Source organism: Pseudophryne corroboree, chromosome 9 (assembly GCF_028390025.1).
Source record: "Pseudophryne corroboree isolate aPseCor3 chromosome 9, aPseCor3.hap2, whole genome shotgun sequence".
Classification (NCBI taxonomy): Eukaryota; Metazoa; Chordata; class Amphibia; order Anura; family Myobatrachidae; genus Pseudophryne; species Pseudophryne corroboree.
The window spans coordinates 477,374,678-477,398,275 of NC_086452.1; the positions used below are offsets into that span (position 1 = coordinate 477,374,678).

At 53.9% G+C, this 23,598-nt stretch overlaps 1 protein-coding gene across 3 annotated transcripts in view; it reads left to right on the forward strand.

Moving 5' to 3' along the window:
- TRAIP (TRAF interacting protein) overlaps positions 1–23,598 on the forward strand; it is a 129,337-nt gene that overhangs the window by 98,650 nt on the left and 7,089 nt on the right. For 2 of the 3 annotated variants that reach the window (XM_063941423.1, XM_063941421.1), the window contains exons 9-12: positions 4,374–4,463; positions 13,613–13,701; positions 15,656–15,811; positions 17,897–17,951. In XM_063941423.1, coding sequence (XP_063797493.1) covers positions 4,374–4,463; positions 13,613–13,701; positions 15,656–15,811; positions 17,897–17,951 — 390 coding nt within the window. The remainder of the gene's footprint in view (positions 1–4,373; positions 4,464–13,612; positions 13,702–15,655; positions 15,812–17,896; positions 17,952–23,598) is intronic. The other variant, XM_063941422.1, reaches the window with a different exon arrangement.

A 23,598-nucleotide genomic window follows, 5' to 3' on the forward strand; every position in this document is an offset into this window, starting at 1 on the left:
GGGGGCGGGGGCCGGGCCTTGATCCAGCGTCTGCTTATGGGGGCGGGGGCCGGGCCTAGTTCCAGCGTCTGCTTATGGGGCCGGGCCTAGTTCCAGCGTCTGCTTATGGGGCCGGGGGCCGGGCCTAGTTCCAGCGTCTGCTTATGGGGGCGGGGGCCGGGCCTAGATCCAGCGTCTGCTTATGGGGGCGGGGGCCGGGCCTAGATCCAGCGTCTGCTTATGGGGGCGGGGGCCGGGCCTAGTTCCAGCGTCTGCTTATGGGGGCGGGGGCCGGGCCTTGATCCAGCGTCTGCTTATGGGGGCGGGGGCCGGGCCTAGTTCCAGCGTCTGCTTATGGGGCCGGGCCTAGTTCCAGCGTCTGCTTATGGGGCCGGGGGCCGGGCCTAGTTCCAGCGTCTGCTTATGGGGGCGGGGGCCGGGCCTAGATCCAGCGTCTGCTTATGGGGGCGGGGGCCGGGCCTAGATCCAGCGTCTGCTTATGGGGGCGGGGGCCGGGCCTAGATCCAGCGTCTGCTTATGGGGGCGGGGGCCGGGCCTAGATCCAGCGTCTGCTTATGGGGGCGGGGGCCGGGCCTAGTTCCAGCGTCTGCTTATGGGGGTGGGGGCCGGGCCTAGATCCAGCGTCTGCTTATGGGGGCGGGGGCCGGGCCTAGATCCAGCGTCTGCTCATGGGGGCGGGGGCTGGGCCTAGATCCAGCGTCTGCTTATGGGGGCGGGGGCCGGGCCTAGTTCCAGCGTCTGCTCATGGGGGCGGGGGCCGGGCCTAGATCCAGCGTCTGCTTATGGGGGCGGGGGCCGGGCCTAGATCCAGCGTCTGCTTATGGGGGCGGGGGCCGGGCCTAGATCCAGCGTCTGCTTATGGGGGCGGGGGCCGTGCCTAGTTCCAGCGTCTGCTTATGGGGGCGGTGGCCGGGCCTAGTTTCAGTGTCTGCTTATGGGGGCCGGGCCTAGTTCCAGCGTCTGCTTATGGGGGCGGGGGCCGGGCCTAGTTCCAGCGTCTGCTTATGGGGGCGGGGGGCGGGCCTAGATCCAGCGTCTGCTTATGGGGGCGGGAGCCGGGCCTAGTTCCAGCGTCTGCTTATGGGGGCCGGGCCTAGTTCCAGTGTCTGCTTTTGGGGTCGGGGCCGGGCCTAGATCCATCGTCTGCTTATGGGGGCGGGAGCCGGGCCTAGTTCCAGCGTCTGCTTATGGGGGCCGGGCCTAGCTCCAGCGTCTGCTTATGGGGGCCGGGCCTAGTTCCAGCGTCTGCTTATGGGGGCCGGGCCTAGTTCCAGCGTCTGCTTATGGGGGCGGGGGGCGGGCCTAGATCCAGCGTCTGCTTATGGGGGCCGGGCCTAGTTCCAGTGTCTGCTTTTGGGGGCGGGGGGCGGGCCTAGATCCAGCGTCTGCTTATGGGGGCGGGAGCCGGGCCTAGTTCCAGCGTCTGCTTATGGGGGCCGGGCCTAGTTCCAGCGTCTGCTTATGGGGGCCGGGCCTAGTTCCAGCGTCTGCTTATGGGGGCCGGGCCTAGTTCCAGCGTCTGCTTATGGGGGCCGGGCCTAGTTCCAGCGTCTGCTTATGGGGGCCGGGCCTAGTTCCAGTGTCTGCTTATGGGGTCGGGGGCCAGGGCTAGTTCCAGCGTCTGCTTATGGGGTCGGGGGCCGGGCCTAGATCCAGCGTCTGCTTATGGGGGCGGGGGCCGGGCCTAGTTCCAGCGTCTGCTTATGGGGGCGGGGGCCGGGCCTTGATCCAGCGTCTGCTTATGGGGGCGGGGGCCGGGCCTAGTTCCAGCGTCTGCTTATGGGGCCGGGCCTAGTTCCAGCGTCTGCTTATGGGGCCGGGCCTAGTTCCAGCGTCTGCTTATGGGGGCGGGGGCCGGGCCTAGATCCAGCGTCTGCTTATGGGGGCGGGGGCCGGGCCTAGATCCAGCGTCTGCTTATGGGGGCGGGGGCCGGGCCTAGATCCAGCGTCTGCTTATGGGGGCGGGGGCCGGGCCTAGTTCCAGCGTCTGCTTATGGGGGTGGGGGCCGGGCCTAGATCCAGCGTCTGCTTATGGGGGCGGGGGCCGGGCCTAGATCCAGCGTCTGCTTATGGGGGCGGGGGCCGGGCCTAGATCCAGCGTCTGCTTATGGGGGCGGGGGCCGGGCCTAGTTCCAGCGTCTGCTTATGGGGGTGGGGGCCGGGCCTAGATCCAGCGTCTGCTTATGGGGGCGGGGGCCGGGCCTAGATCCAGCGTCTGCTTATGGGGGCGGGGACCGGGCCTAGATCCAGCGTCTGCTCATGGGGGCGGGGGCCGGGCCTAGTTCCAGCGTCTGCTCATGGGGGCGGGGGCTGGGCCTAGATCCAGCGTCTGCTTATGGGGGCGGGGGCCGGGCCTAGATCCAGCGTCTGCTTATGGGGGCGGGGGCCGGGCCTAGATCCAGCGTCTGCTTATGGGGGCGGGGGCCGTGCCTAGTTCCAGCGTCTGCTTATGGGGGCGGTGGCCGGGCCTAGTTTCAGTGTCTGCTTATGGGGGCCGGGCCTAGTTCCAGCGTCTGCTTATGGGGGCGGGGGCCGGGCCTAGTTCCAGCGTCTGCTTATGGGGGCGGGGGGCGGGCCTAGATCCAGCGTCTGCTTATGGGGGCGGGAGCCGGGCCTAGTTCCAGCGTCTGCTTATGGGGGCCGGGCCTAGTTCCAGTGTCTGCTTTTGGGGTCGGGGCCGGGCCTAGATCCATCGTCTGCTTATGGGGGCGGGGGCGGGCCTAGATCCAGCGTCTGCTTATGGGGGCGGGGGCCGGGCCTAGATCCAGCGTCTGCTTATGGGGGCGGGGGCCGGGCCTAGATCCAGCGTCTGCTTATGGGGGCGGGGGGCCGGGCCTTGATCCAGCGTCTGCTTATGGGGGCGGGGGCCGGGCCTAGTTCCAGCGTCTGCTTATGGGGGCGGGGGCCGGGCCTAGATCCAGCGTCTGCTTATGGGGGCGGGGGCCGGGCCTAGTTCCAGCGTCTGCTAATGGGGGCGGGGGCCGGGCCTAGATCCAGCGTCTGCTTATGGGGGCGGGGGCCGGGCCTAGATCCAGCGTCTGCTTATGGGGGCGGGGGCCGTGCCTAGTTCCAGCGTCTGCTTATGGGGGCGGTGGCCGGGCATAGTTTCAGCGTCTGCTTATGGGGGCCGGGCCTAGTTCCAGCGTCTGCTTATGCAGGCGGGGGCCGGGCCTAGATCCAGCGTCTGCTTATGGGGGCGGGGGCCGGGCCTAGTTCCAGCGTCTGCTTATGGGGGCGGGGGCCGGGCCTAGATCCAGCGTCTGCTTATGGGGGCGGGGGCCGGGCCTAGATCCAGCGTCTGCTTATGGGGGCGGGGGCCGGGCCTAGTTCCAGCGTCTGCTTATGGGTCCGGGGGCCGGGCCTAGTTCCAGCGTCTGCTTATGGGGGCCGGGCCTAGATCCAGCGTCTGCTCATGGGGGCGGGGGCCGGGCCTAGATCCAGCGTCTGCTCATGGGGGCGAGGGCCGGGCCTAGATCCAGCATCTGCTCATGGGGGCGGGGGCCGGGCCTAGATCCAGCGTCTGCTTATGGGGGCCGGGCCTAGTTCCAGTGTCTGCTTATGGGGTCGGGGCCGGGCCTAGATCCATCGTCTGCGGGGGCGGGCCTAGATCCAGCGTCTGCTTATGGGGGCGGGGGGCCGGGCCTTGATCCAGCGTCTGCTTATGGGGGCGGGGGCCGGGCCTTGATCCAGCGTCTGCTTATGGGGGCGGGGGCCGGGCCTTGATCCAGCGTCTGCTTATGGGGGCGGGGGGCCGGGCCTTGATCCAGCGTCTGCTTATGGGGGCGGGAGCCGGGCCTAGATCCAGCGTCTGCTTATGGGGGCGGGGGCCGGGCCTAGATCCAGCGTCTGCTTATGGGGGCGGGGGCCGGGCCTAGATCCACTGCGTGATAGGTTATTTAGATACTAACCATATTAACTGTGTTGTTGATATTTAGACCCTAAGCTCCAGCGGAGAGCAACAAACGTTCTGTGTACAGCACTGTGTATGATTGTGGCACTGTATAAATAATTGATACATACATTACTCGTCGGGTCATTTCTGTGTTATTTTATTTTCCTGTAAAATGTGTTGATTTGCATCTAATGAAGCCAATGTTGTCTGGTGCTGAGGAATATGGAAGGCATCCCTTGGTGTAATCACCTAGCACAGAAACCTAGAGGTATATTTACAGAAGTGGACATGTTGCACATAGATTCTAGCTATTGTCTTCTAGAAGGTGCTAGATTAATAAGTAGTATGGGATTAGTTGCTATAGGTAACATCTGCACTTTAGTAAATATACCCCCCAAGTCTTACCTCCTGTTACCTCTAGGCTTTGATTCGTTCCTCGGCATATCTACTTCTTGTCCCTAACCACAATGTTCACTATCAGGCACAGAAATCCGAGGCTGAACTGGGGAAGGTGCGGGAGGAGCTCAGTGCCTCACAGAAGGAGCTGCACAATGCGGACAAGGAAATCATGGTAAGATGAGCTACTGCCCCCTTGTGGCCAGCTAATGGATCTATTGTATGCCATTCGGTGTTATAGTGATTTCTAGCTGTGAACGGTGCAGCCCTAAGTTATAAATCCTGGTCAGTAGGTTCTGTTGCCATTCCATATGTGTTTGTGTGAGAGGTCCGTTATTGGAAGAGTTGCAGATTACAGGGACAGCGTGTGTTGTGTTCTGCTGTGAGCTGTCTGGAGGCAGATTTAGGGGAGGTGATAATTATAATCTAGAACCAGTACAGGTAGTACCTTTCCTCTCCACGAGTGGCGCTGCTGAGCGTTGTCATACAGTATATGGGGGGTAATTCTGAGTTGATCGCAGCTTCAAGTTGTTAGCAATTGGGCAAAACCATGTGCACTGCAGGGGAGGCAGATGTAACATGTGCAGAGAGAGTTAGATTTGGGTGGGGTGTGTTCAATCTGCAATCTAAATTGCAGTGTAAAAATAAAGCAGCCAGTATTTACCCTGCACAGAAACAAAATAACCCACCCAAATCTAACTCTCTCTGCACATGGTATATTTGCCTCCCCTGCAGTGCACATGGTTTTGCCCAATTGCTATAAAAAATCCTGCTGCGATCAACTTGGAATTACCCCCATTTCTCTGACGTCCTAGTGGATGCTGGGACTCCGTAAGGACCATGGGGAATAGCGGCTCCGCAGGAGACAGGGCACAAAATAAAAGCTTAAGGATCAGGTGGTGTGCACTGGCTCCTCCCCCTATGACCCTCCTCCAAGCCTCAGTTAGATTTTTGTGCCCGGCCGAGAAGGGTGCAATCTAGGTGGCTCTCCTGAGCTGCTTAGAATAAAAGTTTAGTTAGGTTTTTTTATTTTCAGTGAGTCCTGCTGGCAACAGGCTCACTGCATCGTGGGACTAAGGGGAGAAGAAACGGACTCACCTGAGTGCAGAGTGGATTGGGTTTCTTAGGCTACTGGACACTAGCTCCAGCGGGACGATCACAGGTTCAGCCTGGATGGGTCACCGGAGCCGCGCCGCCGTCCCCCTTACAGAGCCAGAAGAGACGAAGAGGTCCGGTGAAATCGGCGGCAGAAGACATCCTGTCTTCAGACTAAGGTAGCGCACAGCACCGCAGCTGTGCGCCATTGCTCTCAGCACACTTCACACTCCGGTCACTGAGGGTGCAGGGCGCTGGGGGGGGAGCGCCCTGAGACGCAATATAACAGAATACCTTAGGTGGCAAAACAGAATACATCACATATAGCTCCTGGGCTATATGGATGTATTTTAATCCCCTGCCATTTTACACAAAAAAGCGGGAGATAAGGACGTCGTGAAGGGGCGGAGCCTATCTCCTCAGCACACAAGCGCCATTTTCCCTCACAGCTCCGCTGGAAGGACGGCTCCCTGACTCTCCCCTGCAGTCCTGCTTCAGAATCAGGGTAAAAAAGAGAAGGGGGGGCACGTTTGGCAGCAAATAAATATATTAACAGCAGCTATAAGGGAGTAACACTTATATAAGGTTATCCCTGTATATATATATAGCGCTGGGTGTGTGCTGGCAGACTCTCCCTCTGTCTCTCCAAAGGGCTAAGTGGGGTCCTGTCCTCTATCAGAGCATTCCCGGTGTGTGTGCTGTGTGTTGGTACGCGTGTGTCGACATGTATGAGGAGGAAAATGATGTGGAGGCGGAGCAGTTGCCTGTGTTGGTGATGTCACCCCCTAGGGAGTCGACACCTGACTGGATGATTGTATTTAAACAATTAAGTAATAATGTCAGCAATTTGCAAAAAACTGTTGACGACGTGAGACAGCCGGCAAATCAATTTAGTGCCTGTCCAGGCGTCTCAAACACCGTCAGGGGCGCTAAAACGCCCGTTACCTCAGTGGGTCGACACAGACCCTGACACAGATACTGAGTCTAGTGTCGACGGTGACGAGACAAACGTAATGTCCAGTAGGGCCACACGTTACATGATCACGGCAATGAAAGAGGCATTGAACCTTTCTGACACTACAAGTACCACAAAGAAGGGTATTATGTGGGGTGAGAAAAAACTACCAATATTTTTTCCTGAGTCAGAGGAAATTAATGAGGTGTGTGAAAAAGCGTGGGTTTCCCCCGATAAAAAACAGCTAATTTCTAAAAAATTATTAGCATTATATCCTTTCCCGCCAGAGGTTAGGGCGCGTTGGGAAACACCCCCTAGGGTAGATAAGGCGCTCACACGTTTATCAAAACAAGTAGCGTTACCGTCTCCTGATACGGCTACCCTCAAAGAACCAGCTGATAGAAGGCTGGAAAATATCCTAAAAAGTATATACACACATACTGGTGTTATACTGCGACCAGCAATCGCCTCAGCCTGGATGTGCAGTGCTGGAGTCGCATGGTCGGATTCCCTGACCGAGAATATTGATACCCTGGATAGGGACAATATTTTGTTAACTATAGAACATTTAAAGGATGCATTACTATATATGCGTGATGCACAGAGGGATATTTGCACCCTGGCATCAAGAGTAAGTGCTATGTCCATCTCTGCCAGAAGAGCGTTATGGACGCGACAGTGGTCAGGGGATGCGGATTCCAAACGGCACATGGAAGTATTGCCGTATAAAGGGGAGGAGTTATTTGGGGCTGGTCTATCGGACCTGGTGGCCACGGCAACGGCTGGAAAATCCACCTTTTTACCCCAGGTCACTCCACATCAGCAGAAAAAGACACCGTCTTTTCAAACTCAGTCCTTTCGTTCCCATAAGTACAAGCGAGCAAAAGGCCACTCTTTTCTGCCCCGGGGCAGAGGAAGAGGAAAAAGACTGCACCATGCAGCCGCTTCACAGGAGCAGAAGCCCTCCCCTGCTTCTGCCAAGTCTTCAGCATGACGCTGGGGCTTTACAAGCAGACTCAGATATGGTGGGGGCCCGTCTCAAGAATTTCAACGCGCAGTGGGCTCACTCGCAAGTGGATCCCTGGATTCTACAGGTAGTATCACAGGGGTACAAACTGGAATTCGAGGCGTTTCCCCCTCGTCGTTTCCTGAAGTCTGCTTTACCAAAGTCTCCCTCCGACAGGGAGGCAGTTTTGGAAGCCATTCACAAGCTGTATTCCCAGCAGGTGATAATCAAGGTACCCCTCCTGCAACAAGGAAAGGGGTATTATTCCACGCTGTTTGTGGTACCGAAGCCGGACGGCTCGGTGAGACCAATTTTAAATCTGAAATCCTTGAACACTTACATAAAAAGGTTCAAATTCAAGATGGAGTCACTCAGAGCAGTGATAGCAAACCTGGAAGGGGACTATATGGTGTCTCTGGACATCAAAGATGCTTATCTCCACGTCCCGATATACCCTTCTCACCAAGGGTACCTCAGGTTTGTAGTACAAAACTGTCATTATCAGTTTCAGACGCTGCCGTTTGGATTGTCCACGGCACCTCGGGTCTTTACCAAGGTAATGGCCGAAATGATGATTCTTCTACGAAGAAAAGGCATTTTAATTATCCCTTACTTGGACGATCTCCTGATAAGGGCAAGATCCAGGGAACAGTTAGAAGTCGGAGTAGCACTATCTCAGGTAGTGTTACGTCAGCACGGGTGGATTCTAAATATTCCAAAATCGCAGCTGATTCCAACGACACGTCTACTGTTCCTAGGAATGATTCTGGAAGAAGGTGTTTCTCCCGGAGGAGAAGGCCAGGGAGTTATCCGAGTTAGTCAGGAACCTCCTAAAACCAGGACAGGTCTCAGTGCATCAGTGCACGAGGGTCCTGGGGAAAATGGTGGCTTCTTACGAAGCGATTCCATTCGGAAGATTCCATGCAAGAACATTTCAGTGGGATCTACTGGACAAATGGTCCGGATCGCATCTGCAGATGCATCAGCGGATAACCCTGTCGCCAAGGACAAGGGTGTCTCTCCTGTGGTGGCTGCAGAGTGCTCATCTACTAGAGGGCCGCAGATTTGGCATTCAGGATTGGATCCTGGTAACCACGGATGCCAGCCTGAGAGGCTGGGGAGCAGTCACACAGGGAAGGAATTTCCAGGGCCTGTGGTCAAGCTTGGAAACGTCTCTTCATATAAACATTCTGGAACTAAGGGCCATTTACAATGCCCTAAGTCAAGCAAAACCTCTGCTTCAGGGTCAGGCGGTGTTGATCCAATCGGACAACATCACGTCAGTCGCCCACGTAAACAGACAGGGCGGCACGAGAAGCAGGAGGGCAATGGCAGAAGCTGCAAGGATTCTTCGCTGGGCGGAAAATCATGTGATAGCACTGTCAGCAGTATTCATTCCGGGAGTGGACAACTGGGAAGCAGACTTCCTCAGCAGACACGACCTTCACCCGGGAGAGTGGGGACTTCACCCAGAAGTCTTCCACCTGATTGTAAACCGTTGGGAAAAACCAAAGGTGGACATGATGGCGTCACGTCTAAACAAAAAACTGGACAGATATTGCGCCAGGTCAAGGGACCCTCAGGCAATAGCAGTGGACGCTCTGGTAACGCCGTGGGTGTACCAGTCAGTGTATGTGTTCCCTCCTCTGCCTCTCATACCAAAAGTACTGAGAATCATAAGAAGGAGAGGAGTAAGAACTATACTCGTGGTTCCGGATTGGCCAAGACGGACTTGGTACCCGGAACTTCAAGAGATGCTCACGGACGAACCGTGGCCTCTACCTCTAAGAAAGGACCTGCTACTGCAGGGGCCTTGTCTGTTCCAGGACTTACCGCGGCTGCGTTTGACGGCATGGCGGTTGAACGCCGGATCCTGAGGGAAAAAGGCATTCCAGAAGAAGTCATCCCTACTCTGGTCAAAGCCAGGAAGGACGTAACCGCAAAACATTATCACCGCATTTGGCGTAAATATGTTGCGTGGTGTGAGGCCAAGAAGGCCCCTACAGAGGAATTTCAACTGGGTCGTTTCCTTCATTTCCTGCAAACAGGACTGTCTATGGGCCTAAAATTAGGGTCCATTAAGGTTCAAATTTCGGCCCTGTCGATTTTCTTCCAGAAAGAACTGGCTTCAGTACCTGAAGTTCAGACATTTGTAAAAGGGGTGCTGCACATACAGCCTCCTTTTGTGCCTCCAGTGGCACCTTGGGATCTCAATGTGGTGTTGAGTTTTCTAAAGTCACATTGGTTTGAACCACTTTCCACTGTGGACTTAAAATATCTCACATGGAAGGTGTCGATGCTGTTAGCCTTGGCTTCAGCCAGGCGTGTGTCAGAATTGGCGGCTTTATCATATAAAAGCCCTTACTTAATTTTTCATTCTGACAGGGCGGAATTGAGGACTCGTCCTCAATTTCTACCTAAGGTGGTTTCTGCATTTCACATGAACCAACCTATTGTGGTACCTGCGGCTACCAGGGACTTAGAGGACTCTAAGTGCTTGACGTTGTCAGGGCCTTGAAAATATATGTTTCCAGGACGGCTGGAGTCAGAAAATCTGACTCGCTGTTTATCCTGTATGCACCCAACAAGCTGGGTGCTCCTGCTTCTAAGCAGACGATCGCTCATTGGATTTGTAGTACAATTCAGCTTGCACATTCTGTGGCAGGATTGCCACAGCCAAAATCAGTAAAAGCCCATTCCACAAGGAAAGTGGGCTCATCTTGGGCGGCTGCCCGAGGGGTCTCGGCTTTACAACTTTGCCGAGCAGCTACTTGGTCAGGGGCAAACACGTTTGCTAAATTCTACAAATTTGATACCCTGGCTGAGGAGGACCTGGAGTTCTCTCATTCGGTGCTGCAGAGTCATCCGCACTCTCCCGCCCGTTTGGGAGCTTTGGTATAATCCCCATGGTCCTTACGGAGTCCCAGCATCCACTAGGACGTCAGAGAAAATAAGATTTTACTTACCGATAAATCTATTTCTCGTAGTCCGTAGTGGATGCTGGGCGCCCATCCCTAGTGCGGATTGTCTGCAATACTTGTATATAGTTATTGTTACAAAGATTCGGGTTATTATTGTTGTGAGCCATCTTTTCAGAGGCTCCTTTGCGTTTATCATACTGTTAACTGGGTTCAGATCACAAGTTGTACGGTGTGATTGGTGTGGCTGGTATGAGTCTTACCCGGGATTCAATATCCTTCCTTATTATGTACGCTCGTCCGGGCACAGTATCCTAACTGAGGCTTGGAGGAGGGTCATAGGGGGAGGAGCCAGTGCACACCACCTGATCCTTAAGCTTTTATTTTGTGCCCTGTCTCCTGCGGAGCCGCTATTCCCCATGGTCCTTACGGAGTCCCAGCATCCACTACGGACTACGAGAAATAGATTTATCGGTAAGTAAAATCTTATTTTTCATTATCCCTTACTTGGACGATCTCCTGATAAGGGCAAGATCCAGGGAACAGTTAGAAGTCGGAGTAGCACTATCTCAGGTAGTGTTACGTCAGCACGGGTGGATTCTAAATATTCCAAAATCGCAGCTGATTCCAACGACACGTCTACTGTTCCTAGGAATGATTCTGGACACAGTCCAGAAGAAGGTGTTTCTCCCGGAGGAGAAGGCCAGGGAGTTATCCGAGTTAGTCAGGAACCTCCTAAAACCAGGACAGGTCTCAGTGCATCAGTGCACGAGGGTCCTGGGGAAAATGGTGGCTTCTTACGAAGCGATTCCATTCGGAAGATTCCATGCAAGAACATTTCAGTGGGATCTACTGGACAAATGGTCCGGATCGCATCTGCAGATGCATCAGCGGATAACCCTGTCGCCAAGGACAAGGGTGTCTCTCCTGTGGTGGCTGCAGAGTGCTCATCTACTAGAGGGCCGCAGATTTGGCATTCAGGATTGGATCCTGGTAACCACGGATGCCAGCCTGAGAGGCTGGGGAGCAGTCACACAGGGAAGGAATTTCCAGGGCCTGTGGTCAAGCTTGGAAACGTCTCTTCATATAAACATTCTGGAACTAAGGGCCATTTACAATGCCCTAAGTCAAGCAAAACCTCTGCTTCAGGGTCAGGCGGTGTTGATCCAATCGGACAACATCACGTCAGTCGCCCACGTAAACAGACAGGGCGGCACGAGAAGCAGGAGGGCAATGGCAGAAGCTGCAAGGATTCTTCGCTGGGCGGAAAATCATGTGATAGCACTGTCAGCAGTATTCATTCCGGGAGTGGACAACTGGGAAGCAGACTTCCTCAGCAGACACGACCTTCACCCGGGAGAGTGGGGACTTCACCCAGAAGTCTTCCACCTGATTGTAAACCGTTGGGAAAAACCAAAGGTGGACATGATGGCGTCACGTCTAAACAAAAAACTGGACAGATATTGCGCCAGGTCAAGGGACCCTCAGGCAATAGCAGTGGACGCTCTGGTAACGCCGTGGGTGTACCAGTCAGTGTATGTGTTCCCTCCTCTGCCTCTCATACCAAAAGTACTGAGAATCATAAGAAGGAGAGGAGTAAGAACTATACTCGTGGTTCCGGATTGGCCAAGACGGACTTGGTACCCGGAACTTCAAGAGATGCTCACGGACGAACCGTGGCCTCTACCTCTAAGAGAGGACCTGCTACTGCAGGGGCCTTGTCTGTTCCAGGACTTACCGCGGCTGCGTTTGACGGCATGGCGGTTGAACGCCGGATCCTGAGGGAAAAAGGCATTCCAGAAGAAGTCATCCCTACTCTGGTCAAAGCCAGGAAGGACGTAACCGCAAAACATTATCACCGCATTTGGCGTAAATATGTTGCGTGGTGTGAGGCCAAGAAGGCCCCTACAGAGGAATTTCAACTGGGTCGTTTCCTTCATTTCCTGCAAACAGGACTGTCTATGGGCCTAAAATTAGGGTCCATTAAGGTTCAAATTTCGGCCCTGTCGATTTTCTTCCAGAAAGAACTGGCTTCAGTACCTGAAGTTCAGACATTTGTAAAAGGGGTGCTGCACATACAGCCTCCTTTTGTGCCTCCAGTGGCACCTTGGGATCTCAATGTGGTGTTGAGTTTTCTAAAGTCACATTGGTTTGAACCACTTTCCACTGTGGACTTAAAATATCTCACATGGAAGGTGTCGATGCTGTTAGCCTTGGCTTCAGCCAGGCGTGTGTCAGAATTGGCGGCTTTATCATATAAAAGCCCTTACTTAATTTTTCATTCTGACAGGGCGGAATTGAGGACTCGTCCTCAATTTCTACCTAAGGTGGTTTCTGCATTTCACATGAACCAACCTATTGTGGTACCTGCGGCTACCAGGGACTTAGAGGACTCTAAGTTGCTTGACGTTGTCAGGGCCTTGAAAATATGTTTCCAGGACGGCTGGAGTCAGAAAATCTGACTCGCTGTTTATCCTGTATGCACCCAACAAGCTGGGTGCTCCTGCTTCTAAGCAGACGATCGCTCGTTGGATTTGTAGTACAATTCAGCTTGCACATTCTGTGGCAGGATTGCCACAGCCAAAATCAGTAAAAGCCCATTCCACAAGGAAAGTGGGCTCATCTTGGGCGGCTGCCCGAGGGGTCTCGGCTTTACAACTTTGCCGAGCAGCTACTTGGTCAGGGGCAAACACGTTTGCTAAATTCTACAAATTTGATACCCTGGCTGAGGAGGACCTGGAGTTCTCTCATTCGGTGCTGCAGAGTCATCCGCACTCTCCCGCCCGTTTGGGAGCTTTGGTATAATCCCCATGGTCCTTACGGAGTCCCAGCATCCACTAGGACGTCAGAGAAAATAAGATTTTACTTACCGATAAATCTATTTCTCGTAGTCCGTAGTGGATGCTGGGCGCCCATCCCTAGTGCGGATTGTCTGCAATACTTGTATATAGTTATTGTTACAAAGATTCGGGTTATTATTGTTGTGAGCCATCTTTTCAGAGGCTCCTTTGCGTTTATCATACTGTTAACTGGGTTCAGATCACAAGTTGTACGGTGTGATTGGTGTGGCTGGTATGAGTCTTACCCGGGATTCAATATCCTTCCTTATTATGTACGCTCGTCCGGGCACAGTATCCTAACTGAGGCTTGGAGCAGGGTCATAGGGGGAGGAGCCAGTGCACACCACCTGATCCTTAAGCTTTTATTTTGTGCCCTGTCTCCTGCGGAGCCGCTATTCCCCATGGTCCTTACGGAGTCCCAGCATCCACTACGGACTACGAGAAATAGATTTATCGGTAAGTAAAATCTTATTGTTACCTTCAGCAGTAACTCTTCCTCATCTTGTGCAGAGCTTGAAGAAAAAAGTGGAGTTTTTGCAGAAGACCCTGAGCACCCCGACTGCTACTAACGAAGCCATCAGTCGCCTCATATTTGAGAGGTTTGTGAATATTTCCAGTCGTGTATTTATGAGCAATCCGTTATAGGTGAATATTATCTCAGCAAGGGTATAATACAGGTAGGTGTGCCATTTATTGGGGGATGTATTGCTTCTTGTTGTACGTGGAAGCTGCGCTATGGAATAACATTTGTACTGCACTACATGCTCGTGTTCCACCATATGATTACCATGCTGACTCCACGCTGGCAGTAGTGTATGCCGAACACGCCAAGCCCCCACGCAGGGAGTAGTATATGTCGCACACGCCAAGCACCCATGCTGGCACTAGTGTATGCCGCACAAAGCCAAGCCCCCGCGCTGGCACTAGTGTATGCCGCACAAAGCCAAGCCCCCGCGCTGGCAGTAATGTATGCCGCACATAGCCAAGCCCCCGCGCTGGCACTAGTGTATGCCGCACACAGCCAAGCCCCCGCGCTGGCACTAGTGTATGCCGCACACGCCAAGCTGGCAGTAGTGTATGCCGCACAAAGCCAAGCCCCCACGCTGGCACTAGTGTATGCCGCACACAGCCAAGCCCCCGCGCTGGTACTAGTGTATGCCGCACACAGCCAAGCCCCCGCGCTGGCACTAGTGTATGCCGCACACAGCCAAGCCCCCGCGCTGGCACTAGTGTATGCCGCACAAAGCCAAGCCCCCGCGCTGGCACTAGTGTATGCCGCACACAGCCAAGCCCCCACGCTGGCACTAGTGTATGCCGCACACAGCCAAGCCCCCGCGCTGGCACTAGTGTATGCCGCACACAGCCAAGCCCCGGCGCTGGCACTAGTGTATGCCGCACACAGCCAAGCCCCCGCGCTGGCAGTAGTGTATGCCGCACAAAGCCAAGCCCCCGCGCTGGCAGTAGTGTATGCCGCACACAGCCAAGCCCCCGCGCTGGCAGTAGTGTATGCCGCACACAGCCAAGCCCCCGCGCTGGCAGTAGTGTATGCCGCACACAGCCAAGCCCCCGCGCTGGCACTAGTGTATGCCGCACACAGCCAAGCCCCCGCGCTGGCACTAGTGTATGCCGCACACAGCCAAGCCCCTGCGCTGGCACTAGTGTATGCCGCACACAGCCAAGCCCCCGCGCTGGCACTAGTGTATGCCGCACACAGCCAAGCCCCCGCGCTGGCACTAGTGTATGCCGCACACAGCCAAGCCCCCGCGCTGGCACTAGTGTATGCCGCACACAGCCAAGCCCCCGCGCTGGCACTAGTGTATGCCGCACACAGCCAAGCCCCCGCGCTGGCACTAGTGTATGCCGCACACAGCCAAGCCCCCGCGCTGGCACTAGTGTATGCCGCACACAGCCAAGCCCCCGCGCTGGCACTAGTGTATGCCGCACACAGCCAAGCCCCCGCGCTGGCACTAGTGTATGCCGCACACGCCCGCGAACCCAGGATAAACATGCTTTTGATCCATTTCGGAACCGTTCCATATTTATTTCTCCAGATGTTTTATATTCTGTCCAGAAGGAGCTGGTGTGCTGACACTGCTGAGGAGAACTGGGCTGATCGGTTACACGCCCTCAGCATAAGACATTTTGGCACAGGCTCTGCTTTGCGTTTTCATTATTTACCTTCTTTCTTTTTCTAATGTGAATAAGAAAATGCGCTGCTCAACATGAGGAAATATCAAATGTTAAATATTTAACATTATACCTCCTTCCCTGTCCAGCGAGCGCGCAGAATTCCAGAGACGTCGGACATTGCACGTCATCACTCATCTTTTTCGTTGATTATTTTTGCGCCACTGTAGATGCTCTAACAGCTTATTCCATTTCCTATCTGCAGTGACATTATTTACACTGTTGTGAGATTCCATAACCCGGATATGAGATCCTGCAACAGCTGCTTATGTTACGTACTCTGCATTACTTCCTGCCTGGATAATGGCGGTGTGATATACCGGAGGCTGGCGTCCTGATTTTAATTATGTCCTTTTTCTTTCTCAGCCCAGCGCCAATCGGACTGCAGAGGCCAAGACTCCGCCCTCCGGTCTTGGGGGATGACATCAATCTTGACCTCGCCTTTGATATTGACACACCCGAGTCCAACCCACAGAAACTAGTTGTCTCTCCCTTTAAAAGGTTAAAGTTGGAAAGCTTCGAGTAAGATGTGTTTTTATATTGATAAAGCAAAGAAGGGTTTATTAACAATGCAGTCATCAGGATTATGGCACACTGAGTGTACACAAGACGCAGAAACACACCTAGAACTCTCCCAACAGTCATTAGATGCAGATGTGCGGAGTAGGCCCTGTGCTAGAGCCATGTCGGGTTTCTGATGCTGGGAACGCAGCTATATGACGGTCTGCGCAGTCACCGGATATCGGCTGATCGGCCCTACTGTTGTATAGGTGTGTATGTAGGAACGGTAGCCGGTAAACTCTCACCAAGGCTCTGGCTGGGTACACACTCGGTAAGTGATAATGTGTACCCAGCTGTAGGAACGCCACTACCTAACGCTCCATTCCCATCATTAGGTGTGGCTCTTGAAAAATGCAGACAGCAAAATTAAAGACCCCTTCATGGGTTGGTTCTCTTTTGGCAATGTGAGCGATGTATTGCTGGATGCTGTGCATGTTTATGGGTGGCTTAGCCAATCTGGAAGAACTAGCATAATAGGGCAGATATTTCAGTTGGGTCTGTCGCAGAGCTTACGTTCAGCTTCAGGTAAGTTGTCTGGTGAGTGGGTTGAATTTTATCCTTCCCTGGTGAGGATAGTGGAATAATGGGTGATCTTCCCATAGCCATCTGAGATCTCTGATGTTCCAGTTCATATTCTGTGTCTCCTTAGGATGCACAGGTAGGAAATGAGAAGCCATATTTCGATATATTTGCAATGGTTTCTTACCCCCTGCTTGTCCCTGGAAATCTGCAGTCTGCTAATGCTAGCTCTTTATTATGGACAATGGTTGTGCACGTCCAGGAGACACCAGAGAGCCTGGGCTATTTGTGGTTAGGATGTCAGTCTAAATTGTCAGTGTGACGTTTGCTGTGGCTTATGGCTTGTTAGGTTGACAGAGTCTAAGAGGACTGGTCCCTTCTTCTCAGACCTATATTATACTATTAGTTTGGATGAGTTTCTCTCATTGCAGTGACTATGGGCTCTGTTGCTTCTCAGACAGATCTGTTGTGTGGAGGTGTTAGGACTATGGTCTTTTCTGTTCTAGATTATGCTCCTATTGAATTGCCAGACAATCCCTTGAGCAGTCAGCTCATCGGGCAGTCTCCTCCAAGGAGGTGTCTGTTGCTTCTTTTGGTGGCTCAGTGTCAACCATCTGAACAGATTTTATCCCTTTGCCATTCAGGACCGACTGGATATTAGTGATGACAGATATCTGCCTTCGGGGTTGACCGGCTGCTGCTCTTCAATGTTGTCCTGAGGCCTTTGGCCTAAGCTCCTTATATACGTACTAGAACGGAGTGTTGGAAGGACCATAAGCTTTTAGTGAGACCAGCGGTGGAGGGCTGGGGAACAGAGATGCTGTAGACTGCGGCGAACGGGCTCTTCATTCATAAGTGTGACGTCAGATTGGGGCCAGACAGATGTTGACATGGTGATCTTGATTGCTACTGAAGAACAAGGGACCTGAAGGTGTTTTGGTAGACCCTATGTTGGTGCCATGTAATTTTCCTCCAATTTACTTGAAGGCCTCTGCAGTGTAAAGGGAGGTAAAACAAGAGGACCGGCAGGTGATTGTACTGGCGCCGGACTGTCTGTGGTACACGATCATCATTATAGCAGCAGGCCCATATTGTCATCTTTCTCTAAGAATGGACCTAGGACCCGTCTACCATCACTATTACCTGGGCTGGCTATAATTGTTCTAATGTTATTTATAACATAGTAATAGTTATAATATGAGCGTTATAAGGGCTCAATCCAATTAGCTGCGATGATCTTGCGGGTGTCTGTATGGAGAAGTCTCCCAGACACTGTATGCTGGCCACTACTTTACCTGGTACGCGGAGTCCTTCTAGAATTAATAGCACATTAACTCCTTGTTTGCTGGATGACTGGTAAAAACACATGTATGGGGGGAATTACTGATAGAGACCTGCCTGCTGGGGAGGAAGAATGTATTACTGGGCATATCTTTACTATTAGTCCTTTCATGGACTCTTCGTCAGGACAATCATAGGTCCCATACTCGTGTTTCCCAATTGACTACTCCTGTTTTCTCTCTGCAGATCTTCCCTGAGCCGACGCACTGACAACCCCACGCAGGAGTCTAAGGGGGGAACAGTAAGTGTGCGTGTGGGGTGGTGGTTGTTTTCCAATTATACGATTTAAGTTCAGAAATAATATTGCGGCAGATGCCATGAAAAATGCGGAAAGAATAAACTGACTGTCCCCGAGGAAATCTGTACCTGTCACCAATGTTAGGAGATTAGTATTTGTAGTGATACTCTAGGGGGGAAAGCATCTTGGTGTAAATGAGCGGTGTGAGTTCAGGCCTGTAAGCAGATGGACACTATAGAAACAGGACCTCCTGCTTATCCTGTGCACACCACATACAGCGGACAGCAAGGCCTGTGCTTTCCCCTGCCTGCTGTAATGCTCCTGTCTCTGTAATACAGGGCCTGTCCGTTACACGTGCAGAGCCGGAGGTAGCACCAGCTCACATTGCCTGGCGGTGCTTCCCCTGCCTGCTGTAATGCTCCTGTCTCTGTAATACAGGGCCTGTCCGTTACACGTGCAGAGCCGGAGGTAGCACCAGCTCACATTGCCTGGCGGTGCTTCCCCTGCCTGCTGTAATGCTCCTGTTTCTGTAATACAGGGCCTGTCCGTTACACGTGCAGAGCCGGAGGTAGCACCAGCTCACATTGCCTGGCGGTGCTTCCCCTGCCTGCTGTAATGCTCCTGTTTCTGTAATACAGGGCCTGTCCGTTACACGTGCAGAGCCGGAGGTAGCACCAGCTCACATTGCCTGGCGGTGCTTCCCCTGCCTGCTGTAATGTTCCTGTCTCTGTAATACAGGGCCTGTCCGTTACACATACAGAGCCGGAGGTAGCACTAGCTCACATTGCCTGGCGGTGCTTTCCCCTGCCTGCTGTAATGCTCCTGTCTCTGTAATACAGGCCTGTCCGTTACACATACAGAGCTGGAGGTAGCACCAGCTCACATTGCCTGGCGGTGCTTCCCCTGCCTGCTGTAATGCTCCTGTCTCTGTAATACAGGCCTGTCCGTTACACGTGCAGAGCCGGAGGTAGCAGCAGCTCACATTGCCTGGCGGTGCTTTCCCCTGCCTGCTGTAATGCTCCTGTCTCTGTAATACAAGGCCTGTCAGTTACACGTGCAGAGCCGGAGGTAGCACCAGCTCACATTGCCTGGCGGTGCTTTCCCCTGCCTGCTGTAATGCTCCTGTCTCTGTAATACAGGGCCTGTCAGTTACACGTGCAGAGCCGGAGGTAGCACCAGCTCACATTGCCTGGCGGTGCTTTCCCCTGCCTGCTGTAATGCTCCTGTCTCTGTAATACAGGGCCTGTCCGTTACACATACAGAGCCGGAGGTAGCAGCAGCTCACATTGCCTGGCGGTGCTTTCCCCTGCCTGCTGTAATGCTCCGGTCTCTGTAATACAGGGCCTGTCCGTTACACATACAGAGCCGGAGGTAGCAGCAGCTCACATTGCCTGGCGGTGCTTTCCCCTACCTGCTGTAATGCTCCTGTCTCTGTAATACAGGCCTGTCCGTTACACGTGCAGAGCCGAAGGCAGCAGCAGCTCACATTGCCTGGCGGTGCTTTCCCCTGCCTGCTGTAATGTTCCTGTCTCTCTAATACATGGTCTGTCCGTTACACATACAGAGCCGGAGGTAGCACCAGCTCACATTGCCTGGCGGTGCTTTCCCCTGCCTGCTGTAATGCTCCTGTCTCTGTAATACAGGGCCTGTCCGTTACACATACAGAGCCGGAGGTAGCACCAGCTCACATTACCTGGCGGTGCTTTCCCCTGCCTGCTGTAATGCTCCTGTCTCTGTAATACAGGCCTGTCCGTTACACGTGCAGAGCCGGAGGTAGCAGCAGCTCACATTGCCTGGCGGTGCTTTCCCCTGCCTGCTGTAATGCTCCTGTCTCTGTAATACAGGGCCTGTCCGTTACACATACAGAGCCCGGAGGTAGCACCAGCTCACATTGCCTGGCGGTGCTTTCCCCTGCCTGCTGTAATGCTCCTGTCTCTGTAATACAGGGCCTGTCCGTTACACGTGCAGAGCCGGAGGTAGCACCAGCTCACATTGCCTGGCGGTGCTTTCCCCTGCCTGCTGTAATGCTCCTGTCTCTGTAATACAGGCCTGTCCGTTACACATGCAGAGCCGGAGGTAGCAGCAGCTCACATTGCCTGGCGGTGCTTTCCCCTGCCTGCTGTAATGCTCCTGTCTATGTAATACAGTGCCTGTCTGTTACACGTGCAGAGCCGGAGGTAGCAGCAGCTTACATTGCCTGGCGGTGCTTTCCCCTGCCTGCTGTAATGCTCCTGTCTCTGTAATACAGGCCTGTCCGTTACACGTGCAGAGCCGGAGGTAGCACCAGCTCACATTACCTGGCGGTGCTTTCCCCTGCCTGCTGTAATGCTCCTGTCTCTGTAATACAGGGCCTGTCCGTTACTCGTGCAGAGCCGGAGGTAGCACCAGCTCACATTGCCTGGCGGTGCTTCCCCTGCCTGCTGTAATGCTCCTGTCTCTGTAATACAGGGCCTGTCCGTTACACGTGCAGAGCCGGAGGTAGCACCAGCTCACATTGCCTGGCGGTGCTTCCCCTGCCTGCTGTAATGCTCCTGTCTCTGTAATACAGGGCCTGTCAGTTACACGTGCAGAGCCCGAATAAAGCAAGCACTGGCTGAAATCCCTAGACAGAAAGCCGTGGCTCGGTTTATACAGGAGTCTGGGGAGCCATATTGCCTAATTCTCTTAGACATCCAGATTGATTAGCGTGGAAACTGACGGTGTCTTTTACCCTGGGGGGGGGTCTCCGGTTATTAATACAAACAATGATGCGTCTGCGCTCTATCTAGCTGCACAAATACTGAGGTCATAGACAAGTTGGTGCACAAAACCGTTTCTGCGCATGTCTGTGTGTTCAGCAATTACATGACGTCATGTTAGATAGTCTCTCCTTTTCTAGGACAGTACAGGGACATACACAGATGGTGCCACCTACACCCTGTCATTACCAATACACCCCACAGTCATCACTCTGTGTGCAGCGCTGCGGGTGACCTGTATAGAATCCACTACAGAGAACCCCTGGGGGACAGTGTTTTCTTCATGGGAAGCTGCCGCTTGTAAACTGATGTAGTGACCCACTCCTCCATGTGTGGGCTGCGTGTGTGTGTACTCCTCCATGTGTGGGCTGCGTGTGTGTGTACTCCTCCATGTATGGGCTGCATGTGTGTGTACTCCTCCATGTGTGGGCTGCGTGTGTGTGTACTCCTCCATGTATGGGCTGCGTGTGTGTGTACTCCTCCATGTGTGGGCTGCGTGTGTGTGTACTCCTCCATGTATGGGCTGCATGTGTGTGTACTCCTCCATGTGTGGGCTGCGTGTGTGTGTACTCCTCCATGTATGGGCTGCGTGTGTGTGTACTCCTCCATGTATGGGCTGCATGTGTGTGTACTCCTCCATGTGTGGGCTGCGTGTGTGTGTACTCCTCCATGTATGGGCTGCATGTGTGTGTACTCCTCCATGTGTGGGCTGCGTGTGTGTGTACTCCTCCATGTATGGGCTGCATGTGTGTGTACTCCTCCATGTATGGGCTGCATGTGTGTGTACTCCTCCATGTATGGGCTGCATGTGTGTGTACTCCTCCATGTGTGGGCTGCGTGTGTGTGTACTCCTCCATGTATGGGCTGCATGTGTGTGTACTCCTCCATGTGTGGGCTGCGTGTGTGTGTACTCCTCCATGTATGGGCTGCATGTGTGTGTACTCCTCCATGTGTGGGCTGCGTGTGTGTGTACTCCTCCATGTATGGGCTGCGTGTGTGTGTACTCCTCCATGTATGGGCTGCGTGTGTGTGTACTCCTCCATGTATGGGCTGCGTGTGTGTGTACTCCTCCATGTATGGGCTGCGTGTGTGTGTACTCCTCCATGTATGGGCTGCGTGTGTGTGTACTCCTCCATGTATGGGCTGCGTGTGTGTGTACTCCTCCATGTATGGGCTGCGTGTGTGTGTACTCCTCCATGTATGGGCTGCGTGTGTGTGTACTCCTCCATGTATGGGCTGCGTGTGTGTGTACTCCTCCATGTATGGGCTGCGTGTGTGTGTACTCCTCCATGTATGGGCTGCGTGTGTGTGTACTCCTCCATGTATGGGCTGCGTGTGTGTGTACTCCTCCATGTATGGGCTGCGTGTGTGTGTACTCCTCCATGTATGGGCTGCGTGTGTGTGTACTCCTCCATGTATGGGCTGCGTGTGTGTGTACTCCTCCATGTATGGGCTGCGTGTGTGTGTACTCCTCCATGTATGGGCTGCGTGTGTGTGTACTCCTCCATGTATGGGCTGCGTGTGTGTGTACTCCTCCATGTATGGGCTGCGTGTGTGTGTACTCCTCCATGTATGGGCTGCGTGTGTGTGTACTCCTCCATGTATGGGCTGCGTGTGTGTGTACTCCTCCATGTATGGGCTGCGTGTGTGTGTACTCCTCCATGTATGGGCTGCGTGTGTGTGTACTCCTCCATGTATGGGCTGCGTGTGTGTGTACTCCTCCATGTATGGGCTGCGTGTGTGTGTGTACTCCTCCATGTATGGGCTGCGTGTGTGTGTACTCCTCCATGTATGGGCTGCGTGTGTGTGTACTCCTCCATGTATGGGCTGCGTGTGTGTGTACTCCTCCATGTATGGGCTGCGTGTGTGTGTACTCCTCCATGTATGGGCTGCGTGTGTGTGTACTCCTCCATGTATGGGCTGCGTGTGTGTGTACTCCTCCATGTATGGGCTGCGTGTGTGTGTACTCCTCCATGTATGGGCTGCGTGTGTGTGTACTCCTCCATGTATGGGCTGCGTGTGTGTGTACTCCTCCATGTATGGGCTGCGTGTGTGTGTACTCCTCCATGTATGGGCTGCGTGTGTGTGTACTCCTCCATGTATGGGCTGCGTGTGTGTGTACTCCTCCATGTATGGGCTGCGTGTGTGTGTACTCCTCCATGTATGGGCTGCGTGTGTGTGTACTCCTCCATGTATGGGCTGCGTGTGTGTGTACTCCTCCATGTATGGGCTGCGTGTGTGTGTACTCCTCCATGTATGGGCTGCGTGTGTGTGTACTCCTCCATGTATGGGCTGCGTGTGTGTGTACTCCTCCATGTATGGGCTGCGTGTGTGTGTACTCCTCCATGTATGGGCTGCGTGTGTGTGTACTCCTCCATGTATGGGCTGCGTGTGTGTGTACTCCTCCATGTATGGGCTGCGTGTGTGTGTACTCCTCCATGTATGGGCTGCGTGTGTGTGTACTCCTCCATGTATGGGCTGCGTGTGTGTGTACTCCTCCATGTATGGGCTGCGTGTGTGTGTACTCCTCCATGTATGGGCTGCGTGTGTGTGTACTCCTCCATGTATGGGCTGCGTGTGTGTGTACTCCTCCATGTATGGGCTGCGTGTGTGTGTACTCCTCCATGTATGGGCTGCGTGTGTGTGTACTCCTCCATGTATGGGCTGCGTGTGTGTGTACTCCTCCATGTATGGGCTGCGTGTGTGTGTACTCCTCCATGTATGGGCTGCGTGTGTGTGTACTCCTCCATGTATGGGCTGCGTGTGTGTGTACTCCTCCATGTATGGGCTGCGTGTGTGTGTACTCCTCCGTGTATGGGCTGCGTGTGTGTACTCCTCCGTGTATGGGCTGCGTGTGTACTCCTCCGTGTATGGGCTGCGTGTGTGTGTACTCCTCCGTGTATGGGCTGCGT